At 31.2% G+C, this 25,849-nt stretch overlaps 1 protein-coding gene across 4 annotated transcripts in view; it reads left to right on the top strand.

Annotated features, from left to right (window-relative positions):
• LOC126736208 (protein fem-1 homolog B) overlaps positions 1-20,520 on the top strand; it is a 33,281-nt gene extending 12,761 nt beyond the window's left edge. For 2 of the 4 annotated variants that reach the window (XM_050440461.1, XM_050440460.1), the window contains exons 6-9: positions 3,805-4,033; positions 12,034-12,251; positions 19,770-19,993; positions 20,055-20,520. In XM_050440461.1, coding sequence (XP_050296418.1) covers positions 3,805-4,033; positions 12,034-12,251; positions 19,770-19,993; positions 20,055-20,239 — 856 coding nt within the window. In that variant the 3' untranslated portion in view covers positions 20,240-20,520. Of the gene's footprint in view, positions 1-3,804; positions 4,064-12,033; positions 12,252-19,769; positions 19,994-20,054 lie in introns of all 4 variants that reach the window. The other 2 variants (XM_050440459.1, XM_050440458.1) reach the window with 1 other exon arrangement.
• Positions 20,521-25,849: the final 5,329 nt, after the last annotated feature.

Raw genomic sequence — 25,849 nt, 5'->3', positions numbered from 1 at the left:
ATTTTAGAATACTCTTGCCAATTATGGCTATACTATCAGAACCATAGTCAAGAGCTTGAAAGTAGATAGCGTGAATTTCTTTAGTTTAAATGCGAAGGAGTGTATCCGGAAATTAGCTTTTTACAAGATCGTTTGCTTGAAACATTTCATTTAAGATCTTTACAAGAAAGAAGGGTTTCGGCATCTACACTTTCTACATAAATTGCTTAATGGGTTAATTGATTCGTCGGAGATTTTGCAACTTCTAAACTTACATACTCCTCGTTTGTCAGCTCGCACTCCTTGAACCTTTTATCTTAGAACCAACATCACAAAATTTTCAAGTGCTTATAATAGCTAGAACTCTACAAGGTCAGTGTGATATATTCAATTGTGGATTGGCCAATTTGAAAAGAATTCGCTTGTTTATATATTTTGCAAATCAAATCAAAAAATCCTTTATCGTATGAGGTCCTTAAGGCTCTTATTTACAAAGCTTAAAAAAACCCACTATGTCTATCACTTTGAAAAAAAAAAGAGTATTACAGGAAAAATTAACAAAGAAAGTTTATATTCAAGCCTAATAGCATAAGATCCGGATATACTAACATATAGAGTGTAAAAATAAATAAAAATATAAAAATTGGAGGATTCAACAGTATCAAAAACTAATTAAAATTTTATGGTATAATTAAAATTTACAAAAAGATATACTTATATAAAATAAAATAAAATAAGTTGTGTGGTTAAAACTGCAAGGATATCTTCTAAAAATTATCAATAAAATCTTAATTAAGACAATACAAAACATTTAAATTTATTTACAGCAGCGTAAATTATGTATATGTTTGAATACTGTAATAGGCTCTCACAACAAGCAATTTTTTTAACTTCTCTCTTAAATCTTTCATCGGAAATCTCTCTAATGCTAACAGGTAAATGATTGAATAATTGACGTCCTGTATAAACGATGGAATTAAGCACCTGGGAGGTTCTGGGAACAAGCAATCTAAGCCTTCAAGTGCCTTGTGGCATAATTAGACAAATGCTTAACTACTGTTCTTTTATATTTGTCTACATTCTGGAAAAACAGACTCTAATAAGCAGCAATTTATTATATTGGTAAGGTATGGCAATATCACTGGACAACACAAGTGCAAGATTTCAAGATTAATGAAGTCCGAGTGGGGAGCCAATGATTTTACTTCAAATAGATATTTTTTCATTTCCGATATAGTGACTGTCCTAAAGCTAAAGAATAATTTAAAGCAACATTTCCTATTATTTTTGTAGTAATTATACAGTGTGGTGACTTTAACTGGAATAAATTCAGTTAAAACTAATCAAAATTTATCTCGCAAAATTCCTGAGACCCGTCGATTTTTGTTTATTTTTTTTCACATTTCAAGATAGTTTTTGTATTTTTTCACCTACAGGGGGAGTCCAAATTAACCCCAACTTTTTTTTTTCAAATGGAAAGCCACTTTTTTTAAACTCTCTAATTGAAAAGAGCCCTTTTTCTTGATTAAATTGCCCTATTTACTTTTGTGATTATCTAAAGGAGAAATATGAAAAAAAAAACCATTAAATTATTAAAAGTTGAGTTTAATGTATAAGATGCTCAAAATGAGCACCATTTACTTGTTGGCAAAGCCCAAGACGATAATAAAATTCGTTTCTGACATTTTCTAACACTTCTGGAGATATTTGTCGAATTTCTTGCCTAATACGTTCTTTGAGTTCGTCTAGGTTTTCTGGTTTGCTCATATAAATTTGACTATTCAAATGTCGCCACAGAAAAAAATCAAGTGGGGTGAGATCGGGAGAACGTGCCGGCCACTCGATTGCACCCCTTCTACCAGTCCATCTGTTTGGAAAATTGTCATCTAAATACTGGCGTACATTACGGGCATAATGTGGGGGAGCACCATCTTGTTCCATCCAGACTCTTTCATCATACAAATCTGGATCGAACTGACTCAGATATAAGGCACGTAAGACTGGAACTAGTTCATGTTCAAGAAATTCTAGATATCTTTCCCCAGTTAAAGTATCATTGAAGAATATGGGCCTTATAACTTGCCTGCCAATTATGCCAGCCCAAACATTAGTTTTCTGGGGATATTGTGTATTAGTTTCCCTTACCCAGTGTGGTTTTCGTCAGACCAGTAGCGACAGTTCTGCATATTAACATGGCCATTTAGGGTGAATGTAGCCTCATCAGAAAAAAGGATCCACTCCGAAGATATGCGAATTTCGTCAATGGCGTTCATCATTAATTTACAGAACTGAACTCTGCGATCTGGATCGTCTTCCAATAACTCTTGAACGGGTTGCATTTTATAAGGTCGTTTGTTTGCACTTTTTAAAATTTTTAGCACAGATTTATGATGAATAGAGTTTTCGCGAGCTACTCTTCTGGCTGCAGTTACCGGATTTTCTTCCATCGCTAACAATACATTAAATTGGGTGTTTTCATCGATTTTAGAAGACCTTTGTCTTGAAACATCCCTCACGTGCCCAACTTCTGCTTTCGATTTTACTAACCGTACCTTGGTTAATAGGTGGCAAATCTGGATATTTCTGCCTGAATAAGTGGACAACCTCTAGCTGAGTACGACTTCTGTCCCCATAACCAATCATCATTAAGATTTCAATCTTGTGGGATTCGGATAAATAAGGCATTTTTTCAATATAAGTTAACTTATTTAACAACTGGTTGAAATTCACTTTAACAGTGACACTACAACAATGTCAGGAAATGTCTCAATACCAATAAAATAAACAAACACGCCAAAAATTTACCAACACAAAATATTTCGAGACTTTTAATAATTTAATGGTTTTTTTTGTCTTTCTCCTTTAGATAATCACAAAAGTAAATAGGGCAATTTAATCAGGAAAAAGGGTTCTTATTTTCAATGAGAGTTTAAAAAAAAGTGGCTTTCCATTTGAAAAAAAAGTTTGGGTTAATTTAGACCCCCCCTGTAGGTGAAAAAATACAAAAACTATCTTGAAATGTGAAAAAAAATAAACAAAAATCGACGGGTCTCAGGAATTTTGCGAGATAAAATTTGATTAGTTTTAACTGAATTTATTCCAGTTAAAGTCACCACACTGTATAGTAGTTGATCCGGTGGTTTATGATTTGCTGAAAATTGTAAAAAGTATCGATTTATAAAATCAGGATTATTAAGTGTGCCAGGAATAGAATTTGTAGTTTTTGTATTGCAAATTCTTAAATTTCTTCCATAATGGCCGAGAATCTCTACGACAATTATGAATTATAAATTTAAGACATCTCTTTTTCTCATTAGCTATAACGATATTAGTTTGATTTCTTATTTGTTTAAAGTATTCCCAGTGTCCTTTCGTACGTGTTTTCATAGCGCCAATTTACTGAAGTTAGTTGTGAGAATTGATCATAGTTTCCTCTAGTAAATAGTCTATCCCGCCGTATTACTCTTCTTTTTGTTCTTTTTTTATTTCCGTGTCATCTTCAAGGTAGAAGTTATTTGTTGTTTTATTTTGAAATCACGACTAAAAGTCATTTGTTATTCAAAATGAAAAAAAACAATTTAAATTCAAATTAAAAAAAAGAAAAAGTTCAATTTTCATTCGTGTATCGCCTTCTCAGTTAGGTATCATAATAGATAGTAATGAAATGATGTTTTTTGTCTGTATTTGGGTAAATATCTTAAAATAAACCCAGTTTTCAAAGGATCTAGATCGTAATATAAGAATGCTAATATAGAAAAAAATTAAAAATATCAATTTTTGTATCTTACTGACTTGGTATATTGAATATATTTTTTTCATATTCAGATGCCTCGAACTCTGGTTACACGCTCTAAAATTACGGCAAAAAAACGACATATCGGCCGTAAAAGACCTACTGCGCTTCGCCCAAGTGTTCTCCCAAATGCTCCACGTAGGGGTCGAAGTGACGTACGAACAAGTAATCGAGGTACTGTCGGCGGCTATCATCGAACTGGAGCGCAACAAGGAAAAACTGTCGCATCCCGAACCGAAAGACCAGCCTGAAACCGTCATGGTAATTTGCTGTTTTAAGTACAAAATATTGGTTAGTACTCGGTAGAATAAGGTAAAAGGGCGCTGCTCTCGCTAGCTGTATGGCCGTATGTATGAGCTGATAATATGAGCTATAAGCTGGTTTATATTTTAGTTTTTTTTTGCAGTAGGAAGGTGTATGAGGATAATTTCCCTATATATTTTTTCTGACTTAATTAATCTTTTGGTCAAACTTTAACTTAAAAAAATAAGTAAAAACTAGTGAATAGGGTTAGTCTGTAACAAAAGCCGTTCAATTCCTACAAAAATAATAACTTACTAACTTTACAGGGTGTTATTAGTTATGTATCGAGAATGCATGCTGTGAATTTTTCGGAGAATGGGAAGAAAGTTAATAAAGTAATATATAGCAATTATTCGTTAAAGCAACACCACCGAAATAAAGAAGGCCGCGGGGCTTCGCTGTGAGTCATCACAAGAAGGCAAATGCTTTGCACACGTTTATGAATCTCGGTAGCGATAAGGACGTGTATTTAGGATAATATCGGCCGTTATATTTAAAGTAGAATGTTTTTTAACGAGTATGGGTGTTAAGACTTGTAAAAACCTAATTTAGGCAAATAATTGTGTCTTTATCTGTCTCTGGAATAACCTCATAACCTGTGTATTGCCTCGATAACTTTCGAAGAAGTTAAGATATTAATTTGAAATTTGGTACACATGTTGCATTCCTATAAACTATTAGTTAGGATATCTTTTGAGTAATATTGGTTCTGAAAAAGGGGTAGAAAATAAGGGATGGTTTTTATTCTTTGACAAAAAAAATATTTGGCTTTGATAAAATAAAAAAAACAATTCATGAGGAATGTAAACAAACTTATTATTAAAAATAAATTATCTTAACCTTCATTTCAATAAGGGTAATTGCAAAAATAAGAGTTGAAACGAGGGTTGAAATTTTAAAAAAATTATTTGTATCGAGGGTTGTATATAGTATTTGGGGCTCATACTAATATCAAAAATAATACTTAGTATTATTAATTAATTGTAGGTTTTACCTATCTTAACTAGTATGTTCATATTTCATATTTTTTTTGTATTTTTTGTTTTTTTTTGTATTTTTTTTTAAACAGATTTGAAAAAGAAATTAAACTTCAAAAATTCATGTCATAAATTGGCGGGGGTGTTATTTAAGCAAATTTAAGAAGTTAGTGTATCTAATTTCCTTTTACTGCCTTTCCCAAGTCGATCAGTTTTTTTGCCACAGTAATTTTTTGTATTGGTAACAGAATTAATAATAATTTTTACATTAGTTTCACTACTATGAATATGACATTTTGGAAAGCTGTCTAGAAAATTATTGTGCTTAAGATACTCCAATGTGGTCATTGCTAAAAACTTTTTTTTATTATGAATCGTTAGGAAGTCATCTTCAGAGTTTTGTAAAATTTGATTAAAAATAATATATTCATATAAAACAATGTTACTTATATAATCTTTAGGAAATTTAAGACACCCTCTTGTCAAATTTTTAATAAGAGTATGATTATCATCAATTTGAAGGTCATCTTTAAAAGTTAAATTTTCTTTACATATGTCACATTTAGTTTTTTTTTAAAGAATATAGCAACAATACCCTCCTAAATAGGCAATTACTGGCATTTCTTCTTTGACATTTTCGATATCATGTTCGGTTATAGATATAGTAGGACTAAACCAACCTGATCGGTTGTCACTTACACAAGTCGTATTATCGGTATAATTTCCTTCATCATTGTCATAAAACGAATCTATTTTAAGTGGATCAGTCTGAAATTTTCCTAATAAAACATATTTCATTTTTTATTCTTCGAAACAATATGTTATTACCTCTAACATGCCATAAATAGTGTGATGAAGAGCTATATGTGCCTGATTTGTTAATTTTGTTGAAAATGTTTCTGTATTTTTCCAAGCTTCCAACTAGAGCAGCATTTGATTTAAAAATTTTATTTTAGGATCATTAGATTTTACAGAATTGCATGTTATAGGTTCTTGGTAAATATCATTAAGCCGCTTCCCTTTATATGGCGTTTTAACATTAACTATTTTCCACCAGGTTAAAATTATGTTAAGAAAAGTGGCAGTGTCCTTTGAGTTCTTAATCTTTGCTCCAAAAGTTGAAAGTGCTTTAATTACAAAAGGATTAAAAACTTTTAAAGCTAATGTTACGTTTTGTTTTTCAAAATTTGTAGGAAACAGAGATTTCAGAGTTAAGCTATAACCATGTTTTAATAACTTGTTATTCTCAGTATTATGGAGCTCAATTAAAGCTTGGAATGAAGCATATTTTAAACCAAAAGTGTCAAAATCAGGAAATGTTAATATTTTATTAGGTTTAATGTTCATCCAGTTATTTTTTATACATTTGAGTAAATGTACAGAGTCAAATAAATAAAAAAGTGGTCTTTTGTCCTCTACAGGATGAGGATATACAATGCTTAATTGTTTTTTTGTGCAAAAATTACTCATAGCTTTACTGTTAATAGCATTATTGTCACTCATAACACAAAAAATTTTATAGCCAATGTCTTCTAGCCCAACAATTATTGATTTAATGAAAGAGAACAGTAATTCATGATTAATTTTAGCTATCGGTGCAATGTGGATGACCTCCTTAACATTTGAATAAGGTAAGGTAAATGCAGAATTTGCCAAAGTGCTATTGTTAATTGCTGTACCGACAATATTCCCCCCTTTATAATCAAGATATGGCTTTATATGTATTTCATCCATAAGCAAAATCATATATGTTTCATTTTCTTTGATATACTTAAATGCATTTTTTGCATATATAAGAAATGATTGTCTTTCTTCAACGCAAGGATCTGACAAAAAAGAGTTACAAATGTTTTTTAAAGATTCTGGATGTGGCAATGTTAAATGTCCAAATCGCCTTAAATACCTGTAGGAATATGCACTTATTGTATTTAATATAGAGCAAAAAATTATTGTGTCAGGCCAGTAACGATATCTTTCTTTAGGTAATATTAATAATTTTAATTGTTCGGATATAAAAGATAATGTTTTATTAAAATCTTCACATTTAATAGACTCCAACATATTGCAAATCTGGTTTATAATATTTGTTTTTTCCTGTGAATTAATTTCATTATTGTTTTCTATTTGATTTTCTGAATTTAATTTATTAATTTCATTTAACAAATCTGATAAATCATTAATATTACTTATAGTGAATGGAGTTTTAAATTTATTTATCTGCAATACTATGTCTTGACCATATAAATAAGTTTCTAGTTTTAAATGTTGGTTTATAATAAGAGAGTATGTTATGATTGGTGCAGGTGAGTATTTTAATTTATACAATATAATATCATTTTGGGTATTAACAGATTTTAGCCAATCATTAGGCAGTACCATTGCATTAAAAATAGGTAAAAATTCTTGGAAATTTTGAAAAGTTATAGTTTTTTGATAGGTCAGCCTATCAAAAAAATTCATCAATACTGTTTTGAATTGCTAGAGACAAATTTTGTTGTTCAATTTCAATTTTCTTTTCATCTCTACTTCTCCTAATAACTGGTATAGACTTTGAAATATATGAAGGACAATTAGGGAACTTTACAGGGATTGTACCTTGTTGAAGTTTGGGATATTTCAATGGAACTTGTAAAGCCTTGCCTGCCTTTTCATCAAAATATGTTGTCACCCAAATTATATTTTCTTTGGCAAAATGTGCGTCACAAACCCTACTATACTGGGTAGGTTTAAAATTGTCTCTAGGAATCATTCTTAGCCACTTTTTACACAGTTCATCATCCTTCGGAAATTGAAACATATGCCGAGTATGTTCGGCATCGTAATTGCCTTTGCAACACGGTACACAGCACTTATTAGGCATAATTGCGAACGGCAGTCGGATTATACAATATTTAATTTATATAATAACACAATAACACCGAAACCGGCACCGAAACACCTGTTATATTCACCTGTAGAAATACTACAAGTTGTCAACAACAAACACCCTTCTAACGGGATAATGTGTAAAGTGTAAAAGAGTCAGCATTGTTGCCACAATGTGGGTATAATAACCACAGATGTCGCGGTCAATAAGTATTACGCCAAATATATTTTCAATGATATTGCGGTTGATTTGGCACCGAGGCTCGGGCAAAGGAACAAGAAATGGGTCGTTCCATTATAAGATTTGAAGGGGGAAGGCGGTAGCGAATTTCTTCGCCTTCTTTACGTGACGTATTACTTTAGTGACGTCAGAGCACCTCGGCCTTCTTTATTTCGGTGGTGTTGGTTAAAGGCAAGAAAAGGATGTAACGTAATACATATCAATATTACAATTAAAGTAAAATAACACTATAATATATAATACTATTATAATTAGATCGAATTACAGGATATATACTTTTTGAATATACAAACTTAAAAATATATCATAAAATATCAATGTAAGACCCCCCAAATTCAATAGTCACTAATAAATTTAACGGAGAATCACATAATTTAAAAGCTCATCGTAAAAGACACTAGAGACTAAAATGCTTTTAATGACATTCTTAAATTTGCCTAGAAGCATATGTCTGATACCTTCTAGCAGGTGAATAAAAAATTTCACACCCAGATATTCGGCACTTTGACACTTCAAGAGCTGGCAATATGTTGGAATTAGGTTGTGTTTATATCTGGTATTGTCGTTGTTAACATCATTATGCGCTGCAAACCTGTTTTTTTTGTTGTATAAATAAGTAAATATTTACTAGGAGAATAGTGTCAGTACTCCTAAATCCTTAAAAGTCTGTCTACAACCAGCCGTATAATTCATCCTCGCTATGACTCAAATAGCCTTCTTCTGTAGCCCAAAGATGTGAGAAACCCCTTTCCCCATGTTAATAAGACTTATGATAGAATGGAATGGAAAAGGACATAGTAGACACAAGTGTAACGCCGACAAGCTTACGCAAAGTGCAAGGCGTCTCAGAGCTAATGAATCATAGAACTAAGCTTTTTAGCTACATAATCTATGTGAACGTCCCTTAAGCACCCATTGCAAGATAAACGCCCAGGAATCTAACAGAGTCAGTTTCCTCATTTGTGGTGCCCAGATTAAGTAAAAAGAAGACCATTCATTCCTTGGGGTTTGTTCTGATTAAGCAGATGTTTATTTTCAAACCAAGCCTTGGTATCAGACTGTGCGTCCTCTAGAATCAAGAGTGCATCTTTGAGGAACCAATCGACTTTGAATAAAGTAAAAGAATCTTCTACGTTAGAGAAGGGCAGGACACTGATTAATAAAGTAAAAAATGTAGGACGCAAAACTAAACTTTGAGGGACTTCTTCATCCACTTCTCTCTCCTGAGAGGCGCTTGGTTTTATCTTGACTATCTGTGACCTATTTTCTAAAAAAGATTTTAAAAGAGAAACAACAATAGGATTGAAACTGTAGTTTTAAGTTTATTAATCAAGAGGTCATGATTCACACAATTGAATGATTTGCTTATATATTAACTGTTCGAGTCCAATATTCTATTGACATGATCCATAATACCTAAGACTGTATTTTTTCTTTTTTTTTAAGAGAAACTAAGACATCTATTTTTTTCAGTATAGTATCTAATATAGTATCCAAAAATTCAACAAGTCTGAGAGCAATGCACATTTCTGCTATTTTAGACACCACTGGAAATAAGCTAATAGGGCTAAATTTGGAGAAATGGTTTTAGTCACCTTTCTTAAATATTGGTATTACCAGAGCATTTTTTAAGATATCAGGAAAAACCTTTTTTGAAAAGAACAAATTGGCCAGTTTTGTTGTTGGTACTATTATAAGATTTTAAATTGTTTTAAAAAGGTTTACACTGAAACCAAATATATCAGGGATGGTTTTATTTTTAAGACCACTAGATCTATCCTTCATCTCATTAAATGAAATTTCGAAAAAAGAGAATGATTCAGTAGAGGGAATGATGATCTAAAAGCTTAGTGGTAGAGTTTGGTAATTTCCAAAGAAGATTTGTGCTATGGTCGTTAAAAGTATCTTTTTAACTGCGTTCACTAGATACGACTTTTACCAGTTTGTTAATTTTCTCATCCTTATCATTGTTTTTCCTGTAAACATTACAGCTACGTAGCGTAAGGTAAGGTTTTTTAAAAAAAAGTCATAGTAAAATCTGTATTGTTGTGACGAATTCATAATGAGTTACTTATTTTATTGGGTATTACGTCACTTAGAGCAAAAATCAATTTAGAAATTACTATCTTACACGCTCAAAAAATTGAAAAGATGAAGAAAATAGACTTATTCACGTATTTAAAAGAAATATGAACTCGAATCTGTAATGATACCGTTCGATATACTTAATTTATTTAAGTTCAATAAGTTTTAAATACAATAATTTACTGAAGGTATAATAGATTTTTTTTTATATAACTAGGAGCTGAGGCTTAATCTATTAATCTCTGAGTTCGTTTCTTCTTTTCAATATCCTACCTAACTTTGTTATGAATATTAAAATTAAAAACAACGAGAAGTAACTTTTAAAAAAATACCTAATTTGAACGAACGTTTCGGTAGTTATATCTACTACCGTTATCAAGGTAATTAAAGTAAAATTAAATTAAATTAAAAATATAAACAAAATATACTTATCAATTGATATATATCAATATCTTTGATACTTCCTTCAAAACTCCTTCCTAATTTGACAATACTTTAAGATCACACCCCCTGTAATTTTAAAGTAACATTTGAATTTTTTGTTATCTTTTTCGAAACAGTTTGTCAAACTATTAATAAACCGTGAAATTATTATAAAAAAGTATTTAAAGTATTGTGGAATTATGAAGGAGTTTTGAAGGAAGTATTATATAGCAGGAAATTTGAAAGACAAGTATATTTTATTTCTATTGGCATTTCTATTTCTTTCCCTCAAAAGAGCGTTGTTTTCTTCAATCACTCGATTCTTACTCGTTAGTTCATCCGCTAGGATCTTCAAAACATAAAATGTAATTTATTTGCCCTCCTCTTTTTAATCTCTTTCCGCAGCGGTGATACACTTTACCGCACTTTACACACCACATTAATAAAGTAATTTTTTTATAGCAAGAAAAACTCAGCAGCTCTATGTACCTACATCGACCGCCATCTTGACGCAAACTTTTTCAAAGCGAAATGATTTATGACATAACGGATATTTAAGGCCATAGTGTCCAATGTCCACCCATGCAAATTTTTTAATCTGCATCACAGCATGCCACTAAAACTATACTGAAATGATTTGTTAGTTTAAAATTTTGGGATATTAACATGATATTTGGAATCTTTCATCTGTTATAGAATTGGATACCAATGGCAATCAAGTAATTTTTAGTTGGTGTTTTTAAACATATGGGCTAAATTTTTTCCTATATGGCTTCACATGTTTCTAAAATGAGTTTAGAAACAGTGGAGTGCCCTACCCTAAATAAATGATCCTTCATGAGCCAAATATTTGATGGACATTGGCAAACGTACTTCTGGGCTGAGATATTCTCTTCGACTGCGTTTTGACAATTAAATAAAAAAAAGTTCGTATACAGTGGTAAAATATAAAAATTTAAAAATATATACAAGAAACGCCCGCATAGCTACACTATCAAATCAGAGTTTTGTTAAAAAAAAAAACGTTGATATCAATTTTTTTTTCTAAGATCATCCAATGATTCACACCCTGTATTATCGACATTCACCTTGTATATTGCTATTTTTACTAAACTTACTTAATAGTACTAATTTTAATTGTTCATACTGTGGACTTGCTTAAAACCTAAGAATATTCATTACTCATTTTAACCCTTAATTTTTTCCATACTGCTTCTTCTATATAATAACTTTCATTCGCAATGATTCCTAAAATCCTCAATATTTTAAACTCAAAAATTATCATTTTTTGAGTATAACACCATCCATGTTTCCTGCATATTACAAATCTAAATCTTCAATAACCTTAAATGCTAAAACCTAATTAGGATGAAATCGAAAGCAACCTCACCACCACCTTGTATCTCTTGACGATCCTGACGAAGCTGATGAAAAAATGTAACGAAGAAGAGAAATTCAACGTACAAAGGATGGTATTCGCTTTGAATCAGCTTCAGTTAACCCTCAGGAATGGGCAGACGTTGTTACATTTGGCTTGTAATGTGGAGACGCCCGTAGATGATTTCCATACTAATAACGTTTGCAAGTAAGTAGATTAAAAAAACTTATGGTTATGATTTTAAAGTTATAGTGAAACAGATATGTTTATATCATTCTTATGCTTCATATTATGCATATTTAATATTTAAAATTAATTTTGGGGATGTCCTTAGTAAGCAAATTTAGTGTTTAATGAATTTAGTTGATAATCTTGGAAAGTCTATATATTTTCTCAGCGTATTATCAACTTTTTTTCTCTTACATGATTTGCAATTTTCATATTGTACTGTAATTTTTTAGTCCGTTTGGTTTTTCTGGATTTTTTTGTATCTGTCAATTTTTGGACGATTTTCTAAACATCTCTTATCAAATAAAGTGTTGAAATGGATTTTCAACTATTCTAATTTTTAGTCGTTTACTTTTTGTTGGTTTCTGGGCTATAATATTTCTTTTCGGGAAATGATTTTATTAGAACAATCTGCATTCCAGGCTCAAACTCTCCATATCTTTTGGCCAGCAAATTGCGCCTAAAAGCAAGATTGCACTATTTTGGATTCCTGGAAATGTTTGCGTTTGTTTTATAATGCAGATGAAAATGATATTTGATATTTTTGATAAAAGGAAGAAGTGAATATTATATTGTAATTTATTTCTTGAATTTTACAAATATTGCTAGGGTAGGCAATGCCTTTTTGCCTACATTCTTTGCACGCCACTGGCCCAATGATTATCTTTTATTTGATAATCCTTGACTTTTTCAACAAGGTTGAACATTTTCCTTTTAAATTTATTTATCTAGTTTACTAATCCAATCTATATTCTAATTTTTACAGTTCTACCCCGTTTGGTTCCCCTAAATTTTTTATATAATTTTTTCAATGTTTGAGGTCGATTTTTGAATCTTTGATAAAAAAAAGTATTGAAAGTAATTTTTATATCAGTAAATTTTGTTTGTTTTCCTTATTTTATTGCCAAAAAAAATCTATTTCTTAAACCGTATTCTCGACTTATAAGCAACTTTCTGCATAAGATAAAAATTGTTAAAAAAATATAAAATTTGTATAAAAAATACAAACACAATATTAAAAATAAAGCTTCTTTTCCCAGTAATATAGCAACTTTCCGAAATAATACGTATATGTCATTCTGTCGTTTTTTCTGGCTAATCCCAAATCTTTGGATTGATTTTGAAGTAATTGACAGAATACTGTTTTTAACTTATAAGGAAATAAAATGCTGAACTGAAAAAGTCCAAGATCATAAAAGTTGTTTTACCTACCCAGAAAAAAAAGAGATTTGTTAACCATGAAGAAACTTAAAATGACTTCAAATGCCTGGAAGAGGTGAAAGATTTTCCTAAATGCCGGAAAGCATTAAAAATTAGATCTGGAACATAATAATAGAATTAATAATATGGAAAATGACTCAAAACCCTGGAATAAAACAAAAGGTTATGAAAGGTTTGCCTGTGAAAAATCTCTTCCTGTTATTTGAAGCTAACCTAAAATATTTACAATGAATAAAATCTCCAGAAAGCCTATGATACAGTCCCCGTTAAGAAGTTGTGAAAAGTTTTACAGGAAGCCAATCTTAGTTTACACGTATGTTGGTGTCAAGTTTGACTCTGGAAAAAACTATAGAAAAATAAAGAAAAGAATGACATAAGATAGAAGAATTATAGGATGTCTAAATGGTGTACTATGGAGTAGGGAAATTGGGAAACAACGAAAATATAACATACAGTATCGGACAAAAATAGAGCGACGATACAGTTTTTTCTTTTATTAAAAAAGCAAAAACGCAAGAAGAATTAAAACTCAATAAAACAAATACACTCATTAATAAACATATATTTATTACATAACATACCAAAATTCTTCCGTATAAACAAGATCATAAAAAGAAAAAGAAAAGTTAAATATTTCTATACGACAAAAATTAAGCGACGCTTACAATAAAAATAAAAGAAAACATTATCAGATTGCGCCCTTAATATTTAGTCCACAAGCCTTTATTTGCGATTACCTGGCGGCACCTTTGAGGCATGGAAGAAATTAAATTATCAATTATATCTTGATCAATATTTTTCCATATATTTTTAATTTCTTCAAAAATGTACTCTTTGTTTTTATAGGTTTTACTTCTAAGTTGCCTATCCACAATTTCCCACAGGTTTTCGATCGGGTTGAGATCGGGTGATTGGGTTGGCCATTTAAGAATGGCTATTTTATTTTCATTAAACCATTCTTTTCTACATTTTGCTGTATGTTTTGGATCATTGTCGTGTTGGAAAACAAAACGTAGTGGCATATTCCATTCCGCATAAGGTAGCATGACATTTTCAAGGATATATTTATACTTAAACCTATCCATAATGCCCCCAATTTGGTAAATTGGTCCCATTTCATAGCCAGAGAAACAACCCCACACTAACACGTTGCCACCTCCATGTTTTACAGTACCTTGGAGATACTTTGGGTCAAGTCTTTTATCTGCAATACGACGAACATATTGAACACCATCACTTTTATACAAATTAAACTTTGACTCATCACTAAAAAGTCCTTTTTTCCATTGCTCTGGTGTCCAGTGAGCACGTTGTTCTGCAAACAGAAGACGTGCTTTAATATTCTTCTTACTAAGAAACGGTTTTTTGGCAGGTTTGCATGCTTTTAAGTCTGCTTCAACTAGTCTGCGCTGTATCGTTCGAGAGGAAACATTAGAGCCCCCAGCTTCAGCCAGAAATTGCGTTGCTGACAGAAAATTTGCCTGGGAGATCCGTTTAATTTTTCTATCCAGTTTCTTTGAAGTTTTTCTCGGTCTACTCGTCTGTTTTCGGTTAACTACTTTTCCTCTAATTCGATAGTTCTGAATGGTCCTCGACACAACAGATTTTGAAACCCTTAGGAGTTCTTGTTTTATTACGTATTGTGGTGTTCCCATCTTATACGATGCAATAATTCTTTCTTTAAGATCAATAGAAAAACTTTTACCACGAGGCATTTTTAAACAAAATATAAATTTGATACCGACCAAAACCGATGTTTATCTACTAATGGTATGAACAATATCGATCAAGTCGCTTTATTTTTGTCCATGAAAAAATGCATAAAAACATACAACAATTTACTAATCTCTTGCTATTCATCACAAGAGGCAAAGAATGTTTAAATTCGATTAACAAAGGTAGGTACTGATACTACAAAATTGTTCCTAATTATACGAGGTAGTCACAACGTTTTTTAGGAATATTATAGCGTCGCTTAATTTTTGTCCGATACTGTATATGAAATGGATGTTTTTAGGAGATCACTGGGTATAACAATAAGAGATATAATCGGAAATGACGTCGACGTACGACAACGAATGATAATAGATGGTTCAATGACAGACATAGAGCAAAGCAGCGGCTATGGTACAGAAATATTCAAAGGATGGAAGAAATAAGACTTGTTTGGTCAGTCTTGGCCAGTCAGGTTTAAAGCTATATACTGGTTTATATGTCTATAGCTAATAATCTACTAAGCAAAGCGCTTTCGGCTCTTGCGACGTATTCAGCGCCAACTAAAAGTGAAGTTAAAGTAAAATGAAAATCCTTCGGTCTCCCTCCACTTATTTATTAAACATTTAGTTAGCTTAAAATTCCCTACATGTTTCGGACACAGTGGTGTCCACCATCAGGGGGTACTAAAAGGAAATAGTTCCAAAAAAAAGACAAACAGACACAGAAAAAACTTTAAAAAATTAATATAAGGTACACTTACAAAGGTTTAAAATTGGTAACAGGCACACGCCCCAGGGTTTGATTACATATCAAAAACCCTTTATTTATTAGTATTGTTTTCAATTTTAATTTTAATTTGTTTACATTCTGTTGTTGACAAGCACTGTACCTAGGTGACATCTATGGGAGAAAATCTAAAAGTGCCTTGGTACCTGATGGTGTGTTACTACATTTTTTTTTTTTTTTTTTTGGTAAAAGCAAGAGGAAAGCAGAAGGTTTATAGAGTACATATTAGATGGCGCGCTTAACATAATGATTCGTACGCTGTGGAGAAGAAAAGCAACGGATAAGTACCATATAAAAGGAATTGTAAAGGGTAAGAACGATGTAACGATGCATTAAGAGACTATGAAGAGTTAAGACACAGTGAGTTGAAAAAGTGAGTTCAAAAATGATGTACTTGATCATTAACACAGTTGTGTTGTTGACAATGGTGGTTGTTTTGTGTAGCTTTATTTATTTCGAGTATTTCCAACAGATCAAATTTGTTGCTTTTCCGGCAGAAATGTAAAAGCTTTAAGTCAGTAGCTGGATTAAAATGTGGTTGCTAGTATAAATATGTCTTGCAAAGTTAGATTTGATGCTTGTAGGGCAAATATTTCGGTTCTTGCTCTTTTCAATCTCCCTACAATGTTCATTGATACGTGTAAAAAACTTTCTACCGGTCTGTCCAGTGTAAAATGTATTGCAATTCTCACTGGAGCACCCTACCTGATTTTTGTTCTGGCGGGATTTTGTCCTTACAGTTGATAACAAAGGATCTTAATGTATGTTTAGTTTGAAAGCTAGTATTGATGTTATGAGACTTAAATATATTTTTTATTTGGTATGAAACCGTACCTCAAAAGGGGATTGGATAATATTTTTGATCGTCTGATTGTTTGATTATCAGATTTTTATTTAAATGTTTGAAATAAATTTTATTGATTAATTTTTAATTTGTCCTACAAGCATCAAATCTAACTTTGCAAGACATGTTTATACTAGCAACCACAGTTTTAATCCAGCTACTGACTTAAAGCTTTTACATTTCTGCCGGAAAAGCAACAAACTTGATCTGTTGGAAATAAATAAAGCTACACAAAACAACCACCTGTGTTAATGATCAAGTACATCATTCTTGTACTCGCTTTTTCAACTCACTGTGTCTTAACTCTTCATAGTCTCTTAAAACATCGTTACATCGTTCTTACCCTTTACAATTCTTTTTATATAGTACTTACCGTTGCTTTCATTCTCGACAGCGTACGAATCATTATGTTAACCGCGCCATCTAATATGTGACCAAAGGAGGGAGAAAGTAAACTCAAAGTCTAAGTCTCATTAATCAAGCGTCTATTAAAAAAAAAAAAAAAAAAATAGACGCTTGGTTTATGAGACTTAGACTTTGAGTTTACTTTCTCCCTCCTTTGGTCATATATTTAAGTCTCTTTGAAAGTAATGGATGATTATTTTGAATTATCTAATATGTTCTCTATAAACCTTCCGCTTTCCTCTTGCTTTTACAAAAAAAGAATTGTAGTAATTGTAGTAACACACCATCAGGTACCATGGCACTTTTAGAACTTCTTCCATAGATGTCACCTAGGTACAGTGCTTGTCAACAACAGAATGTATTGTTCTGAATTTGTAGGCCTTTTATTTGCGTAAATTTATTACTAGATTTTGTAAACTTGTATTTTTTTCCTTTGTATGCAAATAGAAAATATTTATTATTATTATTATTATTATAATGTAAACAAATAAAAATAAAAAAAAAATAAAATTGAAAAGAATAGTAATAAATAGAGGGTTTTTGATATGTAATCAAACCCTGGGGCGTGTGCCTGTTACCAATTTTAAACCACTGTAAGTGTACCTTTTAATTTTTTAAAGTTTTTTCTGTGTCTGTTTGTCTTTTGCACAGAACTATTTCCTTTTAGTACCCCCTTATGATGGACACCACTGTTTAATAAATAAGTAGCCAATGTTAAAATAACCAAATGTTTAATAAATAAGTGGAGGGAGACTGAAGGATTTTCATTTTACCTTAACCTACGACTCCACTGCAAGTATGGACTATTTCTTCACTAAAAGTGAAGTGAGAATGAATACAAATATTTTTACAAATTTTAATACGAAAGTTAAGGATTAATGTGCAATAAATATAAAAATTCTTTTTGAACACACAAGCTCACAATAGTTGGAGCCATAATAAAGCTGCTAAACTCTAGTTATATAATACATTAAGTGTAAAATACATTTAAAAAAATGAGGCTGATTGATACATTTAAAATGGTTTTAAAATTAATAAAACATTAAACTGGTGCACCAATATCAGTTAAAGTAACATAGTTCAGAAAATTATTACATATGTCGAAGACAATTTGAAACTTTAAAAACGAGCATCTAAATTAGTATTTACTAAGAAGGGGAGAAATATAGAGAGACCCATATTACGACTTAATGTAATATGGTGAGTATTGATTAATGAGAAATTCTAAAATAAGTTTGATACCGTTAAATGACAGGAGAGTATTTTTTAATGAATGTTTTATGAAGTTCTAGTTACTAACTCAATATAAAAATAGGTGTTTCTTTGCTAGTCGTGGAGGTTACTGGAATTTTATATTTTATGATTTTTTTATACCAAGCCACAAATAATTCCCTTATAACCTATTTATATGTCAAGAGTTAAGCATTACACAAATTTTCGATAAAAACTTAGTAGTTTCGGCAGCTACATCCTTTTAATGCCAAACTAAATAATTTTCTTATAAGAAATATTGATATGGCAGGCATATTCAAATTCAAATATATTACTTAAAATTGTACAGTATTGTTACAAAGTTAGTGTTTGTGCCCTAAGTCACAAGTGACTTGTCGGGACACAGTATTTCAGAATACAATAATAATTTAACAATAAATTTGAGAGCTTGTTATAAAAACCAAATTAAATTAACTTAGATTAAATTTGTAAAAGTAATATTTAAATTAATTCATTCTTTTATTCTATCATTAAATAATATTTGCAAATATACCTGTAATTATAACATTTGTTTACATTAGAAAAGGTAGCTTTAATAAAATATTTTCATAGTTACACCTGATCCATTCGGTTATGCGTATATTAAACAGTTTTTTTCTTATAGCCTTAAAAGCGTGTGGTATAAAATTAAAGATTCTTGGCCCCACATAAGATATATGACGTTGACCAATTGTAAAATCTACCTTAGTCAAATAAACATGTTCTCTCGTGACAGATCTAGTAATATTAAGGCGTTGGGGTAGAATCTTATAAATGTTTTTATTCTTCATAAAGTTAAGGGTGCTCTTCAGGTAAAGTTCTCTTACAGTGAGAGCACCACTTTCCAAAAACAAATTAACTGTTGGGTATCTTTTTGGTTTTTTATTTATTATTTTTAGTATATATTTTTGAGTGATAACCAGGTTTGTTAACATTGTGGTACACGCACTACCCCAAATTCTTATACCATAATTTAGAATGGATTCAACCAGAGCCCGATAGACCATCTCCAATAACTCACGAGGCATAAATTCGCGTAGTTGATAAAACTTATAAATTGTTTTCCTTATCTTTTTAGTTATGTAATCAATGTGCATATTGTATCTTAAATTTCTATCAATATAGACGCCGAGGTATTTTGTGTACGAAACTGAAGAAATCTTAGAATCGCAAGTACAATTTTCTATCTGATTTGCAAAACAAGGATAGTTAATTCATAGTTAATAAATCTATTACCTTTTAATCAATAGTTACGATAATTAATTTTTTTTTAGGTTTCCTTGCGCTGAAACCACAAGACTCTTAATAAGATGCGGCGCCAACGTAAACGCAATGGACAACGATAGAAATACCCCTCTTCACGTGATTGTAAAATACAATAAAGCAATCTTAGACTTCTTAACGTTGCACTCAATCATTATGGATCTTATCGAAAATGGAGCGCACACCGATATTGTTAATAATAAAGGTGAAACTCCTATGGATTCGTCTACTACAGGTAGATATTTAATTGTAAACTGGTTTAAATAATTATTTTTTTTATATATAATAATTCTTAGGAGTTGCCGAAATAATTCTTAAAACGCAAATACAACTCAGCCTAAAGTGTTTGGCAGCTAACGCTATCAAAATTAACAACATCCCTTATGAAGGGCAGATACCTTCCGGATTAGAAGAATTCATCGAGCTACACGGCAAAGGTATTGTGAGATGGGAAAGATATAAGAGCATCGATCTTTCATAGCAAAAAATTGAAAAAGAGTTATAGTACGAATATTATTTCTAAAAGAATTTTCTATATTGTGGGTATAAAAATGTTAATTTAATTAAGCTGAATAACTTTTTTTTGGAATAACCTCCTTTGGCTTGCATAGCTTTAATATCGAATCGGTGATAAATTAATTAAGTTCTTTCTATTTTGTGAGACTGTATTTTGTAAGTTTAAGTGTATATTATGGTGTATAAAATGTAAATAAAAATTCAGAAATTCTATATTATGATCATGACAATATAAATTTAAAGGCTTTTCTTGGTTTTTATCATAGACCTTATAATCAAGACGCATGGAAAAATTAAAAAAATACGTATACTACGCAAAAACCTAAAGTAATCAAATTCCTCGATATTAATTACATGAAGTTCCTTTAAAAACTCTGAACAACTTTTAGGTGCAACATCATCACTTGGGTTTTGGTACTATTAAGTTTAAGATTACGCTTATTGCTATACTCAAAAAAGACTTTGCAGATCTGCATTGACATTTGTCCCAACTTTGTTGCAAAAATGTGGGTCAAAATTAAACAAAAGCTGTGTGTCATCAGTATAGGAGTGTGCTTGTGAAAATAAAGTAACTAAATTAAGGTCAAATGTATATAATAAAAATAACAAGGGTTCCAAGACGGATCCCTGAGGCGCTCCTCAGGATACAACACCTACAGCAGAATCTCAAAGCAGGTGAAATTACAAGTTGACGTCTGTCCCTTAAATATCTTTGAAGAAAAGATATAGCAATTTCATTCAAACCAAAAAAAATGTGACTTGGCACACAACAATTCATGATTAACAGTCAAATGCACAAGAAAAATCTATCAGTATTAAAATAGTTACTAACCCGGTATCCGTACCCCTAATAATCAAATCATGTACGTGTGAGAAAGTTGTTGAGTGGCGGGTAAAAGGTTACATTGGGTAACATACAACAATAGTTGTTGATAAGCAACCCTCTCCAGGATTTTGTAAAAAATGGGTGATAGGTATAAAGTCATTTCAAGATGAAGGGTTGTTAGTTCTTGAAACGGAGGTCACAACCGCTGTTTTCCAACATAAAGGAAAAACACCAAGTTCCAAGTACATATTAATTATATGACTTATGTGATTTTAAATAACTGAAAGACCTAGTTTAACCATAGTTAGAAAGACATTATCTATAAATACCAGCAGTATTTGATCCCATAGTAAAAATAATTTTTTTTATACCGGGTGGTGCGTCGCCGAGCGGAACATAGGAAAACCTATGTAAATTTTAAGGGCGTCAATTATTGGCTTCCCTGTACATTTTATAGAAAAAATGTGAGATAACTTTTTGAAGAGACCAATCTGGCAGACGCTTGTGCAAAGTTTCAAAAAATTGTAATAAGCGAATCTTGAATTGTTTAATCGACGAAAAAATAGCCATAATTAAGTGGCATTATGCGGGAAACAGTTTTAGAGCAGTATCTGAAATGTTTTCAGTTTATTTCCCCACCAAGCCCATTCCGTCCATTTCAACTATTAAACGTATTGTCAATAAGTTCGAGTCCAAAGGTACCGTAATAAATAATTGTAAATGTTCAACTCAGGATATCGAAAATGAGTCGAAGAAAGAGAGAACAGAGATCTTATTATTCTACTGAGTGTGGAGGAAAACAAGATGGTTAGTACGAGGGTTCTTGGGCAAAAGGTAAATAAACATCATACAACGGTATTGCGCACTTTAAAAAAACACAAATATTATTCGTATAAATTCGAAAAACATCAAGAGCTGCAGGAAGGAGATGAAGAGCGAACAATGGCATTTTGTTTTGAAATGATGAAAAGAGCAAATAATGATAGGAATTTGTTAAGAAATATTTGTTTTACCGATGAATGTTCATTTACCCTCAACAATGAACCAAATGTTCAGAATTACCGGTATTAGAGCCAAGAAAATGAACATCGCTTTGTTCATACTCGGATACAATATCCCCAAAAAACCATTGTATTCGTGGGAATTATCGGACACCATATCATTGGACCCTTTTTTATGGACTATAACCTAACAGCTGAAACCTATTTGGACTTATTTCAAAATCAAATTGGACCCGCCTTGGAAGAAGTTGTTCAGGAAGATCAAATGATCTGGTAGCAAATGGATGGTTGCCCGGCCCATTATGGCCGTATGGTTAGAGAATGCTTGGAAAATGCTTTTAACGGGAATATTATTGGTCCACGGTACCGGATACTTTCGCCAGCCAGGTCACCTGATTTTTCACCGAATGAGTTTTTTTTTGTGGGGTCATTTATAAAAGTGTAAAATTTGAGAATCTAAACTAGATACAAAACATGATTTAGCTGTTAATGGGGGGTTGTTTGAACGTTTGATTAATTGATGTTTTTATGTAATTCTCTATTATTTTTAAAAAAGTTATTTTATTTTATTTTATTTTTCTACACTTAGTAAAATATTAAGAGTTCTGTTCTCTCTTTTTTTGGATCTATTTTCGATCTTCTGAGTTAAACATTTACAATTATTTATTGCAATGTCTTTGGACTCGAATTTACTAACAATAGGTTTAATGGTTGAAATGGACCAGATAGGCTTGATGGGAAAATAAATTGAAAATATTTCAGATACTGCTATTGGGTCAATTAAATTCTAAGAATGATAAAATTATTTTTTTAATAATCGATAATAATAATTGTTATTGGTTTAACTTTATCGTTATATTAAATAAAAGTTTAAATAAGAAAGTAATGTTATCGTGTCTTACTTTGAATGTATGGTTGTGAGATTGATAAAACGAAAAAAAAAAATTTCTTGTATTCGGCTGTAAGTCAGATTTGACAAAGCCTTATAACAAATTGTTTGCTGGTGGCTGGTGTCTGGTTTTACCTGAACCGACAATTTGCTAATTTTGCAATTACATTTAATCGAATAATTCAAGATTCGCTTATTAAAATTTTTTGCACGAGGGTTGGCCAGAGTGGTCTCTTCAAAAAGTTATCTTACATTTTTTCTGTAAAATCTACAGAGAAACCAATAATTGACCCCCTTAAAATATACATGGGATTTCCTATGTTCCGCTCGGCGACGCACCACCCGGTACCGATATAACCACCACCCGGTATAATGCTTAATAATGCTTTATTCTCAACAAATTTTACAATTTATAGATAAAGCCTAAGTAACTATAATAGAATACAGAAGATACAAAAATACATATAGAAAGAAAACAAACATACAAAAGTTTATACAGTTTAACAAAATTGTATGAGGTCAAAATACAAACAAAAGATAAATAAATAAATTAGTAAATAAATAAAAACCAAAAATCAATATACATTAAAATGTATACAAAGTCAAAAGGTAAACAACTCAATTATATATATAGCAACACAAGGGCGTAGAATACAATATTTGAAAAACAAAGTAATTTTTTATTTAAGTTTTTTGTTTTAATTAAAAAGAGTGTGGGAAATTAAATTTAAGTATGAATAAAAAAGTCTTTTACTGCATACAAGGTTCTCTCCAGTAGGTACGATTTTAATGCTTTGCGAAATGAGGGAAAGGAAGGTATGGACTTTATTTCTAATGGACTATATTCGCATTATACAGAATCGATTTTTTGACTAGCTCTGAGCGAGGGGTAGGAAGATAAAGATCATGCTCTGCGTTCCTTTAATGAGTAACTGTGTGGCCCTTCTGTAGTAGCTGTAACGTGCTTACGGATGAAACAAATAGATTCAAATATGAATAAAGAAGGAAGTGTTACAATATTAGATCTTTTAAAGAAATCCTGGCAGTGGGTTCTACTGTTTAGCCCAAGTAAGTAACGAACAGCTCTTTTTTTAAGTTTGAAAATACGCTCAAATTGAATGTAAATGGAAGAGCATAACGAAGATGTGACTCAAAAAAGGCATAATACACTGTTCTAGCAGTGGACAAATTCAGTTCCATAGAAACTGATCTGAGCGCAAAACAGGCAGAGTTTAATTTTTTTGATAAAGCGTCAAAATGCAAATCCCATTTTAAGAAGTTATCCATAATAAGTTTTACTTATCTTAGCTGAGGTTGGGAGTGCAATCTCGTTTTTGAAAAATTTGCTATAGAGGATTCGTAAGCCAAGACGCCTGAAGCCGACTCAGACGAACTGTTCTCACAGGAGCATGTTTGTTAAATATTTTCAACAAGTTAGAAGTTAAAAACTCTATTTGGTCATCTATGTAAGGCACGTAGAAAATATCTCAGTTAATTTTTAAGACTTCGATAAAAAAGGCTCATTATTAAAATTTTTAAAACATCTAGAAGTTTTTTTCTACAAGTGTATATTCTTTGAGTCGACTTAAGCGATTTCAAAGTAAGATCACAGTAAGCTAAACTATAATCAGAGATAACATCTGCATTAATGACACCTTGCTCCCTTACAGTATTTGTTTTATTTACAAATATTGGGTCTAATAGAGTAGTAGATGTTTGTGTTACAATTGCAGACTTATTAATTACTTGCATAAAACCGTTAAAGTTAAAGCAATCGCTTAATGGATTAGATAGTTGTTTATGCTTCTGACATCGAAAAAACTTGAATTATTTAAAAGTTTTTATTTAAAGTATTTAATGGTCATATTACAATGAAACAATCACCTATATCTAAGAGGAAGGCACCATGATTAACAGGTAAACTAAAAAGTTTAATGAAAGTAAGAGATAAAGATTTAACCAAGTGAAATCTGCACGATGGTAATGTAAAAAATGATTGAAAAATTCTTAATGAAATGAATATTTATTCTAGGGATAAGAATTACATTTCAGTCACATTGGTAGTCCCGATGAAATAAATGATTTTTTTTATACCTAAATCCGACTTACGGAAGAACCTTCCACCCTCAATTTTTATATGCAGAACAAAAAAAAAACATGAGTATTTTTGAATTTAGATTAGCATCCATTGATGAAGTTACAGTCACGTTTAACTCCATAAGTTGGAGGTTATTGGAATTAATACAGTCGGATTCTTTATGCTAAATAACTGCTTTCACTATATTTCCTACTGCAGCTCATTTCTTTTACCTGTTCCTAAGATTTCCCAGTCTTCTGAACTCAAAGATTTCAAGCCGATAAGCATCCTTCCTGCATATCCAAGATTGCTATCTGTATGATGAAGATATCAACAGTATGAATCATACAGTAATAACTCGAAAAATAAAGTATGTTGAAGTTTTTGATGTTTTTCTTTCAGTTACTGCAAGAACTTCTTCCTGGAACTTGAAACTTTTAGGAACCAAAAATTCAAAATGCCCTAAATTATTTCGAATATTTAAAAAAGAGAAAATTGCTTAATCTACCAGTAGAAATAAACAATTAATTAATGTACTACCAAAAAACTACGAATATAACTTCAAATGTCTTCACCATATAAATTGTTGAAGATTATTTCAAATTCCTGTAAAACATTAAAATTACGTGAAATACCTGGAATAAAATGAAAATCCCAACATGTCTGAAACTTAAAAAACTCACTTTACCAAAAGTTAGCAGTCCTGGACATTAGATTTCATTTTTCCTTTTTCCAAGTTCACTTTAACGTTCCTTTTATTTAACCATATCGGAAAACTTTAA

This window comes from Anthonomus grandis, chromosome 5 (genome assembly GCF_022605725.1).
Source record: "Anthonomus grandis grandis chromosome 5, icAntGran1.3, whole genome shotgun sequence".
NCBI classification, from domain to species: domain Eukaryota; kingdom Metazoa; phylum Arthropoda; class Insecta; order Coleoptera; family Curculionidae; genus Anthonomus; species Anthonomus grandis.
The sequence above is the reverse complement of the archived record's forward strand: the minus strand, read 5'-3'. Positions and strand labels throughout refer to the sequence as shown.